The 17,588-nt window shown below is 34.6% G+C and overlaps 1 protein-coding gene across 7 annotated transcripts in view; it reads left to right on the top strand.

The window, feature by feature from the left end:
* The window catches only part of LOC142977402 (uncharacterized), a 74,763-nt gene that overhangs the window by 41,947 nt on the left and 15,228 nt on the right, over nucleotides 1-17,588 (top strand). For all 7 annotated transcript variants that reach the window (XM_076121286.1, XM_076121288.1, XM_076121285.1 and 4 more), the window contains 2 exons: nucleotides 9,125-9,240; nucleotides 11,353-11,493. In XM_076121286.1, the coding sequence (XP_075977401.1) occupies nucleotides 9,125-9,240; nucleotides 11,353-11,493 (257 nt within the window). The remainder of the gene's footprint in view (nucleotides 1-9,124; nucleotides 9,241-11,352; nucleotides 11,494-17,588) is intronic.

Here is a 17,588-nt window from a genome sequence, read left to right on the forward strand (position 1 = left end):
ATTGGTCCAATACAGACGTTTGTCAACAATATTCGTTGTTATTGTTGAATAGAATTAATGAGAAGGGCTCTATGCATGGTTTGTAATTTATAATGCATACTATGTATGATGAAGTTGTATGTATTTCCTGAAATATGATAATATATAAAAATATCTGCGATCTGGTACCAAGTTCAGCAAATTGTCTGGTAGTTTTGCTAGTTTATTAAATAAGAATAATATGCATATACAAGGAAGTTATTAGTAAAACTGTCTCGCACCTCACGCCGGGGGAGTCACGACGGAATAATTGTGTGCTTATACACAGTGTTAGTGGACACAGAGAGTAATATATTACAATAAGCTTTTAGTACTGGCTATGAAATAGACAGCTAATGGGTGGACGACCTTTCTAAATACTGTATTCAAAATCAAGAGTAACGTTATAAGAACTTCAAATTATAAGAATCGATCAAAAAATCAACATCATAAAGTATGAAAGTATTTTGAGCTTCCAAAGAAATGAACAATATCTGTCTTGTTATTAAGATGTTAAATAATGTTAAAGAAATATTTTTTTAAATTGCTTCTATTTAAACATATGTGCTGCGTAAGACAGACCACATACTATGCATATATTAACTCAAAAGTTCATTATCTACTCAATATCGTGTATAAAGCAAAAGATTAAGTGATGAAAGGAACACTATGGAAGCTGTACATTTTAAACTGTAACACCTAGACCTATCTTATTGCGCATCGTATTTCTAACCCAAAAAAAATGTTTTGCTAAATAACTCTCCCTGGATGATGTAAATTATGACAGTTTATATTATTACTTTTCAAAATCAACGGCCTAGATATTTAGTGACAAGACACTGTATAGTAATTTACATTGTAGTATTAAAACTTCAACGATACCAATTATAGCCCAACAATCAATAAGAACCAACCTGTCAAGTCAGTCAAGGTGACCAGTCAACCTGTCACTACGACCTCATACAACAATGGGACCCATATTTGACGCTTGACAGGACCTAAACAATGTAGAACGTAACGCCTTTGTCTTAACTTATAGAGAAAGGTCAAAATAGTATGTTGATTGAAAGTACAATGATTATTATGCGATTTTAATATAACTAATCAGATGGAATTTTCACAGTCATTTACATACATTTGCTGTTTATCTAGGACATAGATTATCTGGCACTAATGTAATGTGACAGGTAAAATATTTTAATTATTGGTATTTTTAAAGAGTGAGGCCTAAATTCATATCATAAGAAGAATAAAGGCTTGAAGTCCCGATGTTGTTTAAATTTTAAGAATTTTTCATTTTTCCGCGAAGAGGCTAAAATTGCTGGCTTGCTTACGTATTTATGGTTTACGCAATAAGCGACCGGTAATTATATTTTTCTTAAAAACAGATGGTGCTTGATTTAGTCGAGATTTTCATCATAAAATCTTCTTGCGTATTACAAGAAAACCTTTTGGTTATTTCTACTTTCATTTCTACAAGATCGTTATTCCTCTCAAATGTGGGTGTACCATAACTTATCTTTATAACCTTTCAAGACATATCGTTAAAATATTTCCTACAGAAAATTTGACTTACATGAACATACATCATTATTCCTCTCACGTAGCTAATTTAATTGAACATTTATCTGTACATGATAGAACGACTCTATTTTATCCATATACGGCTGTAACAAACCTTCAACCATGTATCTAGGTTATAAATAAATCTATCTGGGGGCACGGAAGTGCCCCCGCAAGTCGAGCAAAAAAAAAGCGGCACGGCCGTAACATCCTTTTCTCGAAGCAATTCGGGCTATTTTTGACACCCCTATAATTTCGTTGTGGATAAAACAAGAAGCCTGGATTTTCAGCAACTAATCAGTCATTGTATAAACACGGTATATTTAAAATTTCAGTCAATTTGAACCAGTAGTTTAGGAATGACAACTTGTTAAAATTTTGAATTTTGTCACTCACTGATTCACTGACTCACTGACTCACCGATCATCAAAAGTCTAAGGTACTTCTAGCAGACTTAGAAGCTTAAAATTTAGAATACAAATAGGGTTTAGTGTTTTAATCATGGGAAAAATTTAATATTTTCTAATTTCGGTCCAGTTTTCTAAATACACCAACTGCAACAATAACTTTGTAATCCCATATAAATGTATAAGATTACAAGGTTACATTTGCAGTTAATGAATTATTATTACAGTAGAAAATAAAATAAATAGGTGTAAATAGGTACCTACTATATGAGACATAACGGGGGCGGGGGTATAGGGTGGATAAGGGTGTTTAGCCCATGAAACTGAACAACATTTCCATCGGAAAATATGTCGAATTATGAAAAAAAAACGTTTTTCCATACAAATTGGACTTATGTTCGCTCTACAAAAAGAAGTGAGATGCCATCAAAAACATTCTGTAAAAACCTCAAGTCTCGCCGTAAAAAGTTGTGAGATCGATATAATACCAAGTCGATTAATCTATTTAGTCTCTACTTAAAGGACCTTCTGTCTTAAGTTATTACGTATGTTATTATCATGCCAATTTAAAAAAAAAATACCTTTAAAACATATAGATCGACTTGGTCATCGCAAGAAAACACAAATTCGCCATTAACATTTCAGGAGCATTAACTTCTCGTCGTGCTGTGTAGTGTGTGATACATACTAATAATTAAATCATGCGATGGCCAGGTCGGTCTATTTGTTTTAAAGGTATTTTTTTTTAAATTGGCATGATAATAACATACGTAATAACTTAAGACAGAAGGTCCTTTAAGTAGAGACTAAATAGATTAATCGACTTGGTATTATATCGATCTCACAACTTTTTACGGCGAGACTTGAGGTTTTTACAGAATGTTTTTGATGGCATACATATATTATTACATGTCACATACACATTCACTTCAAACCAATTCAAATTGTTACGAAATTTCAAACAATTTTGGCCCAAAGTACATTAATTTTCGATTTAGGAAACACGTAATACATTTTGATAAATCATTTATGTTTCAAGACTTTTAAAAATAGATTAAAATTTGCTATTTTAAATACTAGATGTATAAATCTTTAGATAAGATTAGAAACCAATAAATTCTGCTGTATTTGGATTGAAACAAGAGCTATTAACACTGTCGTTCAAATAAATGACCTAGAAAATCAATTTTGGGACAATGATACTTAGAAACTAGAACTACTTGTGTAATCTAGAGCAAATTGACATGAATTTATTTGAATTATCATTACAACTTGCGATTGTTTAATGTGTTTAGTATCTGTTCTGAATGTCACTAATGCGTTTGCTAAAGTCATCATTGTGGCGTCAAAGTGAAGCAGGTACTTACGTTTGTTGAATCGTCATCATAAACTACATTATCTTCCAATCACTACCAGTGTCATCAAATATATTTTAACCTCATTTTGTACCATTGCTGGGAAGTCTTCTCCAAGTATAAGAGAGGGGTTGAGTCTCCATTCCATTTCCAACTAATCGATTTCTGGTTGAGTACTTTGCATGCCTTCAGTAACTGTTATTTTAAGTATACAAGTCCCAAGGAAGTTAGGTTTAAGATACTCTTAATTCTTTATTGACATATCATCAATGTGTTTGAAGAAATCGTCCCCTAATTCTGTAAATGACCGTATTAACCTTTTTTATCATAGAACCTTGTACTCCCAAACCAAACAGCAGCAAAAAGTTCGCCTGTTTCATATCCAATTCTGCTACACGTTTGCATGATTCATATCTTTCAAACAAAGTCGTACGACCAATAACTTAACGTTAAAACAGAACAGATGTGTTCCAAATAACAAAAAAACGCAGGTTGATGCACCTGCTGATTCACGAGACCCTCGACCCTAAACACTTTCAAACAAAATTCTACCTTATGATCTACGTTATAAAGTGTATTTTCGAAAAGCGGTTTTAATGTCCGTTAAATCTATGAGATTTTAAAGCAAACTTTAACTGTGGCGATGCGTATAAAATTATTTACAGTATAGTTTTGAAAGGCTGTATCGGAAGTAACAAAAACTATTTCTTTAGTATCAAGAGATCGTTATGGTCCATCGACGGATGTGGGACGCTCTCTATTGACTGTAGCGAAATTAGTTTGCTATTAGAACTATCGCACTAAGAGTGGACGAAAGACTCGGTCTTGTAGCAGTAGACATAAATGTTTATTGGCAGATTATAAGTCAATAGTGCGTAGTATCTATAAAACAGATATCAAAGCTTGGTTAAAGCATTTGCCACCTACGCAGCTGAGGTTCTTAAGAACTGTTGGCAAATGGTTAGTAACCAATGGCTTTTTGAAGTTATTGGAATTAAATACTGTGTGTTAATATTACGTGCTTAAAATTGAATTCATGTGTTTTTGAAAGAACGAAAAGTCCTTCAGGCACTTGGCAAATGTGGTAAACTCAAGGTTTACATTCCTTTCTTATTTAAAATGAAGACCCGTGCCCAGCAGAAAAATAAATCTAAGCAATAGGTTTAACTAACTTTTTTACTTTGTTCCATAGCTCAAGTACCTATAACGCACAGCCAACAAAAAGATCTTATCATGTTATTTATTTGTAAATGCAAAATAATCTGATGGTGTTGGCCGCGTCCCAAGATCCTTACTCCATGTCTTGTTTCGCATACTGATGACCTAACACTGACTCTGAGTCGTTAAACTATTTTTAAACTTAACTGTCACATAGAATCCTCGACTTTACTAATAAATATGGAAGCTGTTGAACCGGAATTAGAGTTGCTTAAATGTAATAAATTTATATGGTTCAATAGAGTAAGATCACAAAGCCACCAGACAGTACTTACTACTTATTTTGCGGATGGATATAAGCCAACCAAAATCTTGGTATATATAATGAGCAAACTTTATTAAATAAGGGAGAATTACACCGAAGAAAACTTTCATAAGATTTTTTACTTAAAAACTGCATTCAAATTGATCCACCGATTTTCTATAAGATGGTATTACGGCGCTAGCAGCCCATTTGTATGTTACGCAAACATGACTCACGTCTGCCATCGTTGGTGTTTTTGTTTCTTTGCCCATCACAATTATTAGCAAAAGATTAAATCTGTCGTTCCTAAAAACGCAACCCAAATGACTCTCAAAATGGAGTAACAGTTATTAAACAATTGCAAAAACCGCCATTGTGAATTAATGACAGCCAAATGACGTTTCGTTTCCCGCCAAAACGCCATATTGTTTTAACACCATCCGTTCAGAAACAACACGCTCTAAATAATTTCCCATTGTTTGTTTATTTACGTAAGTTTTTAATAACTACTTGACTTATAACTTCCGTTTCTTATGTATAATTAATAAATAATGGCAAAAAAGTAACAAGATTCTGATTAATTCACTAATCTCCATTCAAAACGATGTTTCGTAATCGATTATGTACTGACTTAATTTACTGGTTATCTTTACATAAATTACTCGAAAATGATGTTTGAAATTGGTTGTTGTTTGGGATTATATAAACTTATCAAATTTGATAGATACATCCTTCGACATTTACTAGTTACATAAGGTAAAGTGTTGGTTTTTTTATGAAATTTTTGCTATTATTTTCATACTTGCTGTTACTTAACTATCGGATATTTTATCCAACACATATTCATATTTTGTACACAAGTGAAAATTAGATTATTTATCATTGTAACTTCAGACATCTTCACCAAACAGATCTTCAGTCATTCATTCTTACGTTTGTAGTTTCTTCGAATCGCCAAACATAAGAGAGTACAAAAACTGTCTCATGCCGATACCTCGATCGTATTTGGTGCGTCGATACAAACGGTACCGTTGAGACTTGGGACCGGTCCTCAGCTGATTCCGGTCATTGTCCTACACTACTCATCTTAAATTAATGTCGCAAAAACAACGACATTGATGACTTGGTGATCTAAATGATGGAGTACAGGTATATAATGAGGTTTTGAGTTTAATGAGGGGTAATGCTTTCGGGATTTCTTTTTAAGGAAATTAATGGTTTTACCCGCCCTTAATCTCTTGAGAAACCAACTGTCAGACTTTATCCCAGCTTTGGAATATAATTAGGTATTGTAGGCCAGGTATTATGGTACAAACTCGACTTTTACCTAAATTGTCACAGTGAACCGACTTTGCGTCGTCCCTCCAAAGTATAGAAAAACTTATTGCAAATGTGATAATGTGGTTTCCCATCCATTATACGCAACTGTTTAGGAAACACTAGAAAGCTCCGAAACGTTTAGCTCTTTATTTATTATCTAACTATCTGACCCGCGCAATTTCGCTTGCGTCACATAGGAGAGAATGGGTCAAAAAATTCCCCGTTTTTGTAACATTTCTACTGGTACTCTGCTCCTATTGGTCGTAGCGTGATGAATGTGATGATATATAGCTTTACTTTCCTGGAGAAATGGGCTATCTAACACTGAAAGAATTATTCAAATTATCGCGTTCAAACAAGCTCTTCAGCTTTATAACATTAGTATAGATACATAGGTACATACGCAAAACTATCTTAAAACTCTCTGATAGTTTTGCTACCGAGTGCACCTGACTATGATCACTTCTATAACACAAAGTAGTCGTTCTAGCTCCCGCCGTACTCTTCGTAACTCGTAAATGGTCTGATCTCTGCGGTTTCCCTTCGATTTCCTTCACCACAGACCACTTAACTATTACATTTGCTGAGAAACAACTATTTATAGTCATTTGATATCCGGTGCCGTTTTTGTATTGACTAAAAATAAAATGGTAGTTTTAGAATTTAATAAAACTTAAAAAGTATCAACGGCGTTACGCAGTGGTAGTGGCCGCACCACTACCACTGCGCTGGGATGTCATGTGTTCGATTCCCACCCGAAACAACTATTTGTGCGATCCACAAATAGTTGTTTCGGGTCTGGTTGTAAGTACCTTGAGTCCTTTGTATATATGTTTGTAAAAGTCCCTGCAACACAAGTGCAATTTTTAGTGCGGTAGTTGTCTCTTGGAAAAGAAGAAAAAATATTTGGGGTTGAAATGCAGATTATGAAAAAATATTTGACTATTTTTTGTCTAGCGGTTAAAATCGTCACTAAATTTTGTGACAATTTCAGGCAAACGAGGCATGCAGTTTGGCATCAAAAGGCTCAAGATTAATTATAAAGTGCTCCAGAAATATTTTTTCTAATATCATCACACAAAAAAGACTCACAATTTAAAAGAATTGCGTGAACTATTTTTACCGCGTTATCTCTCGCAAACGTCTTCCTTCTTCATAACAATCGTTATTAATTCAACAATGACTATCATTATGTCTCATTACGTCGGAGTGCTTCAACAAATTGCTACAATACGTTGAACTGTCTCTTACATTCCACAATGGAGAAATTACTTAGGAAAAAGATCACTTGAAATTGTAACTAATGCAAGATTTTTATTGAATTAAATTATTTTGGAATAAAATAATTATTAAAAAAATGGACTTACAGCACGACCTTATCATTGGAATATACAGAACTACGAATATTTATGGATACCTATTTCAAAAAAGTAATCGTAAAATCTGGATCAAATTTAAATGAGACTCCATTTCAAACAAAAAAAACTGATTAAACTGGTCCACTTGAAAACAATACAGACGGAATGAGAACCTCATTTTTTTCTTTTAAAAAAGACGACTCCCGCGCTAAGAAATAGGTAACACGAGAGCCTCGTGTCGTGGAGACTTTTACGTAAACATACAAGCAACGAACACAAAGTACAACCAGACCCGATATTTTTTGTGGTAACAAATAATTGTTCCGTGTGGGAATCGAACCCACGACCTCCCGACGCAGTGGTAGCGACGTGGCGACCTCAACCACCGCGCTACGGAGGCAGTCTAAGTCCTCCTTCTTGTTAACTTGGTAAAATATAGCAATCGTAAAAGATTTGCCTATGCTTATAGCAAGGCAAGTTTTGACTAAACATGGGAGCTGTCCCGGTTGAATCCCCGTTTCGTATCTGATTACCAAACCTGTCTTTACCTTTAACATACTAAATCTATTCAAAGAAAATAATTAAAAACACCAAATTAAACATGCAAAGCGAACTAACTCGTATAAGTTAACCAGACAGGAAGAATCTGTCTTTAAAAACAAGTCGGGAACATGTCTGAACTCGTTCGAGCTATGGTAGACGATGTTTCTTACTGGTCGTAGAAATAAAGCGATGAAAGCTCTGGCCACATTCCACAAGATTCTTTGAAGCGAGAGGAAAAACTCATCTTATGCGTACCTAGTTTCTATATTATTGTTTTTGCTAGGTTTAATTTTCTTTAACGTGATAACTGATTTATCAAAGCAAAGGACTGCTATAATTGCAATGCGTTCGTTTACTTATGCCAGACGCTTTGAGCTTTTCCGAAGATGCGGAATATCAAGTTATCAAAGAAAATATCATTTTGACGTAACAATATATTATCACAAGTATTGTTAAGTGTCGATTTTTCAGATCAGACAGACAAGTAAAATTATTCAAAGTATAATAACTTATTCGTTATAAGACGATCAAAAATTTGATTTCGTAGCCGAAGACATTTTGACTACAATAAAACCAAATCTTCGACATTGTCTACATAGTAATGCAAGCCCTCATTCAACCACAATAATATAACTAAGTAGCTGAGAACGCTTCTAGTATCTACTTCAGTAAAACAAGCCAACAACAAGAAAATAAATAAAAACGCACAATTTCCGTTCCCGACTCTGACATGTGAATCCTTTCTCATTCGTATTGTTGTCAATGTAATAACTTAAGAGACTACAATCTGCGCTATTTTAGTATTATTTCCTTGTGATTGTCCCTAATTTACATTGTAGTAATTTTGCATAACAATCTGAAAAAATAGGAAGATAATTTCCTAAGTCTATCTTTAAAATCGGAAAGTTAATTATGTACTGTTATGCTGACAACCTTACTCACTTAACTTAGGATCTACCAAAATCATCCTTAAAACCAAAAGAAAAAGCCCAACACAGCCACGCCTTAGGTCCTCCAGAAGCTCTATATATAAATTTTTACATATAACTTGTATTTCATAAATAACCTCTTTTTCTCACATACATATATGTCCCACAGGCACGGTCGACCCGGTGCCGCCGTACAGAATGCCGCCGGCGCCGGACGCGGCGCTGCCCGGCGCGCCCGCACCCTCGGCGCCCGCCGCGCTTCACACGCACTCCGCCAAGTTTCCAGTAAGTACAGCCTTCAATAGCTAAGTAATTACTCTTCAAAGCCTTTATGAGCGACACTTAAAGTTGGTAATGTTTATCTGTAAGTAACTAGGTCTCTTACGAAGAAGCAACGAGAAATCTCGTCTGGTTGTTGTAAATACTGATGATTTACATTGTAACTTGGTATAAAGATTGTTAACCGACAGTCATTCAAATGACAGATATCGAAAGTGCATAAAAAGTAGCAATATCAAGAAGATCTCGTGTTCATATTTTTTATTCCAGAAAAGTAGAGTTCCAGCAGAATCTTGATCTAACTAACAGCAGATTCGCTGATCATCAAACTAAAAACTATAGATATTTTCAATAAGCTTAAAAATTTGACTTGAGCAATTACTGTAAGTTCATAAATATGAAAACTTCGATTTGGATTACACAAAATTCCACCTCACCTGCAAAGGAAAAGAAAACAATAAAAAACCCTTTAAAACAGAATGCTTCAAATAATTCCTCCAAAAAAAAATAGATATACCTACCTACATATGTTTATTCGATTCTTTAAAGCAAATTATACTAATTTTAGTAGTACATGAAATACCTACTTTATGTTACTGTTGGAACCGTACATGAAACATTTCGTAGTGCTATTGGAACCTCCCAGAATGGTCTTCAATCCACATAGTAGTGACATGTTCAATGTGATTCAGTAATGGTCCTATCTGTCAGGGTTGTCGTCCCAACTAGTTATGTCGCCTCGGCCGGGTTACTGACTTGCTAGTTATGTGACTTATATATAGAGTACCTCAGTGTATGCCCTCGGTCAATCTATCTGTATTAATGGAGACACTTTTGTTTGTAGAATATGTTAATCAAGTTTACTTATGTAGTCTGAGAGTTACAAGTCATAGTGCGCGTATACCACACAATAACATAAAATCATATGACTCTTTTTAAACTTCTATATGCTTAACGTGGTCTTATTGATACGTCAAGGGACCTCTCAGGTTCGTTCATAGAATTATTAAGTTTCTGAGGATAACACAACTGAATCACGACAGTAGGGTTACCTTGTGAGATCAAAAATATGAATCATCAAACATGGGTTACTCATTTTGGAGAACCATTATTTTGTGTTATAAGTGTCACATCTTTTTTCCTACACTTAATAGTATTGAAAAAGTTTTTTTTTCTTGGCATATTATCACGAATATTTTTCACCATATTTTCAGGAATTTTAGAAAAGCAGAGATTTAGCTTGAAAGCTTCGTTTTCCAACTAGAAATGGTCCATCACTCTTAGCAGCAAATTAATTAATACCGCTATTAAACCAAAAGTACTCCGTAATAAATAATAACAGAAACATCATCAAAACATCCACACTTTCAATACCCCATAAATATAACCATAAACCAATTAACATAACGTTTTCGTGATAGAACATATCCGCGATTTCTAATGCACTGAGAATATTATGTTTTTACTAGACTATTGTATGAGAGAAAGTGAACACACAGGCTCCGATCGAATGACGGATGAACGTGTATCAGTGAATTGTTGGAAGGTTTAATTAAGTGATTGTGAATTTAGATTGTGTTCTTTGTTTTTAAATGTGAGGTTGGTTTGACAATTGGGCTGGTGTTTAGTTTTTTGTTGGGTTTAGGAATTTAAGTGTTGGTATATTTGACAATTAGTTTGGTATGAGGTGTAGTGCTATTTATTGATAGCAAGGTCCTGTGTTTAAGCGTCATGTCGTGAGTATAATGATTTTAGATAACGAATGTGTTGTTGATCTAAACTGATACGTGTGATTTGCGTAAATATTAAATTCAAGGTGTTTGTTACTATTTTTTTTATTGCATAGATTTTGATTTCTGTCTATGTCTGATATTAAAGTTGTTTCTTCGTTCCTTGTCAATGTGCTCAACTGTGGTGCCCAAAAGAATTAGGTACTTTGTTTTATTTTTTTTATAATAAGGCCTAAAACCTCACTTTTCGGGAGGAGACGCATGCCTAGCAGTGGGACATTAAGAAGTTAAATTTATTTATTAATTTAAGGCAAAACATTTCACAGTATGAAGATTCACAGAAGACTTCACAATATTGTAACTTAACAACCTATCTCTAACTCCTCAGATAGAACGCGAAGTGATCCTGTCATCAGGTGACAAGAACTCCAAGGTGCCTATTCTCCAAGAGGCGAGGAAGAGGGGCAGACTTGGAGCCGTCGCGCCTGATACTCCACCAAAAGCTCTGTCAGCCTGGACACATGCTGAGGTACGACTTTTAACATTATTGTACGTGAACACGGTTGAATATGCAGTTTTGAAGAAGCACTTTTAACTTTAATAATGGATAAGGCATGTGCCGTTTTGGAATTGAATATTCAATTTTATAGATGTTACTTTTTTAAATCTCTTTAAATTAAATAATATTCTTTGGTATTATTATTTGCTTATAAATCACCTAGAAGTGAAATGTGAGCTTCGTAATATTTTCGTAGTTCCTTAACCATTATCATTCAACCCGTGATTATGATGTCTTATTTACTTACTTAGAGACAAAATACAATGATTTTCAATAACATATCTAAGGTTAATATTCAGAATAATATTTATTTATATTTTATTTATTTTATTTATTAAATAATAATATTTATAGAGCTTAATCTCTCCCTCATTCTGAGAGGAAATCATTTCCAAAATTTGCGCAGTTTTCATTATTTTGTCCTAAATACTTTAGAAAACGACAACTTACAGTAAAACAGAATGAACACTATTCTTTCCACTTGACTGAACGGGATATTCTAAGCTGTCCACTTTCGAGACTGTTCTATGATTACAGTACTTGAGACTTGCGAGTGATCAGGTGTCCATTTCACAAATGGCACCGATACCTCAGCTAAGAGTCCTAAAGTACGGTGTTTTAACCAAGTAGGGTTACCAATAAGGCTAGATTTTTATAAAAGCTTTACGAGATTTTTCTACTTTTCCACGTGAGCCTGACTATCGTTTTTCATAAAAAATGGTAGGCTTCCTTTCATGTAAATTTTTTTTTTCTCCTATCAAAAATTAGGAGTCTATCTTTAACAGCAATAATTGCTCGTTATCAACTTCTGCTTGATAATTAACAAGTACTTAGGGATAGAGACACAGAAGTTTTAAAACTTATGATACATTAACTCTATTAATTACGCAGTCACTACGACAGCCAATTAGTCACAATCTGTGGGTTAAGCAACCGTTGGCGCGGTCATTTCATAGATGGGTGACCGCATAGTGGTATTTGAACTGGGCGTCTCCGTGCTTCGGAGGGCACGTAAAAAGTCGGTCCCGGCTGTTATCTACTAAGGGAACAGTCGTTTAGCCATGTCAAAGGCCTTGAACGGGCGGCTTGAACAACTTTGACACTAGGTTGACCACTGACCAATTCCAAAATTATTGTTTATAGTTGTCCAGCCTGGTTGAACTTTGTATCCATTCGTATGTTTGTAAAGTCCCTGCGACACAAGAGCAAATCTTAGTGCGGGAGTGGTCTCATTTAACCAAAAAAGCTGGTAAACGGATCAATTTCAACAGGCAGCCTTATTTCCAAAGCCATTTAATATAAATAGCTCTAAAGTATAAATATGTTTCACCTAACGGCTATCAGATATCGCTAGACTGGAACACTAGGATACGAACTGTACTTCATCATAATAGAAGTATTATCGCGGCTAGAAAGTTGATCGGCTGAGACGTTCAAATGTGAGCTAGTGGCTCTTGATTATAAGGTTTAGTTTTATTACTTTTTGAAATATTATTGTATTTAATAACTTGAAAATAGTTGTTTGTACGTACAATACAATTAAAATTGGTATTGAATACCCACAAATGCCCACAATAAAATTAGAATAAGGTATTATGTTTCTTTTTATAAAGACTTCTCCCGCGCTAAGAATTGCTCGTATCGCGGGGACTTTTAATAATAATAATAATAATAATGGCTAGTGGGCCAGTGATGCCGGACCCTCAGGGAGCAAATGATCTGAGTTTAACGTCCAGCGAGGCCTCTCCGTCCTTCAGCCGCTCACGTCCCTGTTGCCCCCTTGTTGCATTTTCAGCGACTAGTTTAGGGGGCCCAGTTTGTGAGTTGGCAAGTCTCCGTCTGCCACTTTTACATGTTTTTAACATAGTTATCGGCAGGCGCCATAGTCCCTATAGATCACCAACACTCCAGTCCACAAGCAACCCATCCCAATAGCCCAAGTAGTTTTTTCCATTAGTTTTGCCATAGTTCCACACAGTCCGGTGATTGTCCTTGGGTGCACTTTATAGTGTAAACAGGGATAATCACCGGATTGTGACATCATACATTTTTTAAATATTAAAGCAGTCGAAAAGGGCCTCTACGTGTTGGCTTCGGCCCCACGCACGCCTACCAAAAATCCGGGACTCCATAGTCCCGAGATGAGGTACAGACTTACATAATAATAATAATAATCTTTATTTGCATCAAACATAGTACAAAAGGTGTTACAATGGATAGTCTCATATGTTTGGCTGTAGACAGCATGCAAAACTTTAGTTAAACAGAAACTTAATATAACAAGTAGTATAATTTAATCCAGTACTGTCTTACTCTTATTTTCCATTATAATTACACACATATTAATAAAAAAATAAAAAATAACAATAATAGTAAATTTATATCAGTTACAGAATTATAACAACTTACATTGAAACAGCAGGTAAACAGTTAATAATAATTTTTTCTTGTAAGTAATCATTAACAGAGTAAAAAGCTTTGGTTACAAGCCACGACCAGAGCCGAGCCTTAAATACTTTGCTTGGTAGATTTATAATATCCTTTGGTAATTTATTATACATCTTTATAGCCATTGAGTAACAATTTCGACGATACAATTCAGTTCGCATACTAGGCGCAAGTAATCTATCTGGATGCCTGGTATTAAAATTACAATGATCACTCCATTTTTGAAAAAGGTAAGGATGGGTTTTTACAAAATAACAACATTCCAGGATGTAGATAGATGGTAACGTCAATAGTTTTAGTTTTGGAAATAATAGCCTACAAGAAGTTAGTGGTGGAACACCGGCTAAAGCACGGATGCATTGTTTCTGTGCTATAAAAACTTTATGGGCCTCAGCAGAGTTACCCCACAAAAGGATGCCATATCTGATTATCGATGCTACATATCCATGATAAGCTTGAATAGCTGTATTTTGGTTAGCCACTTTTGTCAACCGCCAGAGTGCATAAGCAAATCTATTTATTTTACTACAAACTTTTTTTACGTGTAAAGACCAACGGCACTGGCTATCTAGAATTATACCTAAAAAGGAAACATCTTGTGACTCATGGATATTTTCGTCTTTATATCTAATTCTAAGATCATTATTGTTTGGATATCTATTATAAAATTGCATAAATCTTGTTTTATTAATATTAACTTTGAGTTCATTGTAATCCAACCATGAGACAATTTGAGTTATGCAACTGTTTATATCATCATTGTAGTTGCTTACCTTAGAGTCTGATATTACTACTGCTATATCGTCGGCAAAGAGTGTGCAATCATGATGAGTGACTTCAGGCAGATCATTTATAAATATTAAGAAAAGCAGTGGACCTAGTATGCTTCCTTGGGGGACACCGAGTTGGTTTTGCACAGAATTCGATTTAATGTGGATTTCTTGCATACATTTATTAACACTGAGGATATCTACAAACTGCGTTCTACCAGTTAAATAACTTTCAAGCCATTTATTTGCAATACCTCTGATCCCATATTTATCACATTTCGAAAGTAGCTTGCTATGTGGTACAACATCGAACGCTTTACTTAAATCAAAGAAAACCACTGACGTGCGTATATTTTTATCTAAGTTTTGGAGTATTTTATTAACCAAATTAAAAACTGCTAGCGTTGTCGATTTTCCTTTTTGAAAGCCATTCTGCTGTTGGTTAAGAATATTATATTTATTTAGGAACTGTATTAACCGATGCTGCATAATTTTTTCAAAGATTTTGGCTATAATAGGAATAAGGGCTATGGGGCGATAGTTACTTATATCTGATTTGTCCCCTTTCTTGAAAATGGGTTTGATTACAGAAATTTTCAAACAATCAGGAAAACAACCTTCTTCGAATGAGAAATTGATTAAAATTTTTGCAAACATACAAACAACGGACGCAAATAACAACCGAAACCAGACCCGAAATAACTATTTATGGTTCGCTCAAAATAATTGTTCCGTGTAGGAATCGAACCCACGACTTCCCGACGCAATGGGCATGACGACCACCTTAACCACTCGGGTAATTATTTAAACTAACTATATTTATCTGAAAGTACCTGAAAAATTAAAACAATACTTTAACATCCAAGTCTTATAAGCTACAATAAGTCTACAGTATTAAAGAAAGCTCGCATTAACCAATCACTGCTCAACAAAAAATCTCAACTATCCTGCCCTGGAATCAAACCCGGAACGTCTCAGTACTTACTAGAAGCACCGAAGCGTGACAGCTAAGCATATACAAGACATACGTGATAATTGTAAGGGCAAGGAACTTAATCCATCTGTATGGTTGGCCAGTCGTCATGGTCATTGACCAACAGGAAGACTATGGTGTATTAACTGTTGTGTTTGATACCATGGTATAAATATAGGAAAAATAACGCTTATAAATGAATTAATATGGATGTCTATGAGGAAAGATAAAGTGGCCTAACACAATAACAAAAATGTTTGTCAAAATAATAAAGAAACTGAAGCCGTTACTATCCATTGCTGGGCAAGGATCTCCTCCCGGAAAGAAATAGGGGTTAGGTCATGAGTCCACCACACAAGCCAAGTATAGGTTGGAGAATTTGGTTAAGAGTACGAAATAATACTAGATTATTTCTAGCTCTAACAATATGTAAATAGCCTTGAAAGAGGCGGATCTTAAAACAAAACTAAATATTTTACACCATATATTAATAAGTACTGGTAGATAATGTCAAAATTAGCTGTCTTAAACCCTTATCTTCACTACTAGTCCAGCATTGCTATAACTTTTCCAGTAGTTTGTACACAGGACACTTTTAATTCTCCAGAAGCTAAGCATCATCTACTAACCACAAAACGACCCACAAGTAATTCAGGTTATTACCCATAATGTATCGTCATTACGAACCCCCTCCCTATGACAACAACCCATCAAATTTTATTCCTACCATTACCTTCCCACATATATTCTAGGCACAGAAAATTTATTTTTTCTGTATGCGAAAATACCTCAACGGTCACTGCCTACTGTAAATCCTGCTGAGCAAATTTCAACCCTAAAGTTAGTGGTATAAGGTTGGAAAATAAAATAGAGATGCGTCATACAGTGACTGAGCCAAGGTCGGGTTTAAAGTGACGTCACAGTACGTTTGCAGATTCACAATTAGGTTATCAATATGTAAAATTATTTAGTTAAGAATAGAATAAGGAAGGATCAGGCTGCTTTTTATATGTTTTGCTTAACATACAGTATTTGGATTGTGAAGTTTATTATACCCAGGCTTTAGAGATAATTTTAAACTAACTTATTTCCGAACTTTTAGTTTTTAAGCATTTTTACAACATTAATTACAGCCCACGTTTCATAAGTTACTAATTGCAAAGCAAATCGAAATCTGATCGTAGACTTCATAAAAAGTTTTCATGCGTGTTATGGGGATTCTCTCTCTCTCTCTGTATCTACTACCTCTCCATCATTCATGCATAATAGAGTAAAATGGAAAAACTCACGGAAAGCTAAAAAATTACGAAATTTTCCTTTTTTGCGTTCTAAGTATTCCTCCTAATATTAGAAGTTATTAAAAAATAACCAACTAATACATAAAAGGCATCAAAAAAAGATTTACATGTTTACCTAACGTTAATTTTATCTCAGTATAAATTAAGACATTTTTGAGAGTCACATGGATGTATTCTCATAATACATAACAATTAGTAATTCCAACCGCGACAGGTACAAGCGAATATGGTACAATCGTGACTGGAATCCAGTCTGGAATGCCAGACATTTAACAGGACTGCTGCTACAAGGTTGTGCTAATGATTCCCTTGAATCACTCCTAGCGAGTTATAAAATTGTATAAAGTAGGGACTGGTCCTCGCAGGGTCTTGTGCTTGAGTACTTCTATGACAATAACAATAGCATTCCTGTGTAGGCACTATCATTGGTATCAAGTTATAATACTGCATCATGCAAAGAGAATACCAACACATATTATGGCTCAATTTCTCCAAGACATATCTAAATAACATTTTTAAACACCTTTAAAAATACTTCGTCCATTTATCTATTATGTATTCCAAAAGTGGAAAACA

This window comes from Anticarsia gemmatalis, chromosome 12 (assembly GCF_050436995.1).
Source record: "Anticarsia gemmatalis isolate Benzon Research Colony breed Stoneville strain chromosome 12, ilAntGemm2 primary, whole genome shotgun sequence".
NCBI lineage: Eukaryota > Metazoa > Arthropoda > Insecta > Lepidoptera > Erebidae > Anticarsia > Anticarsia gemmatalis.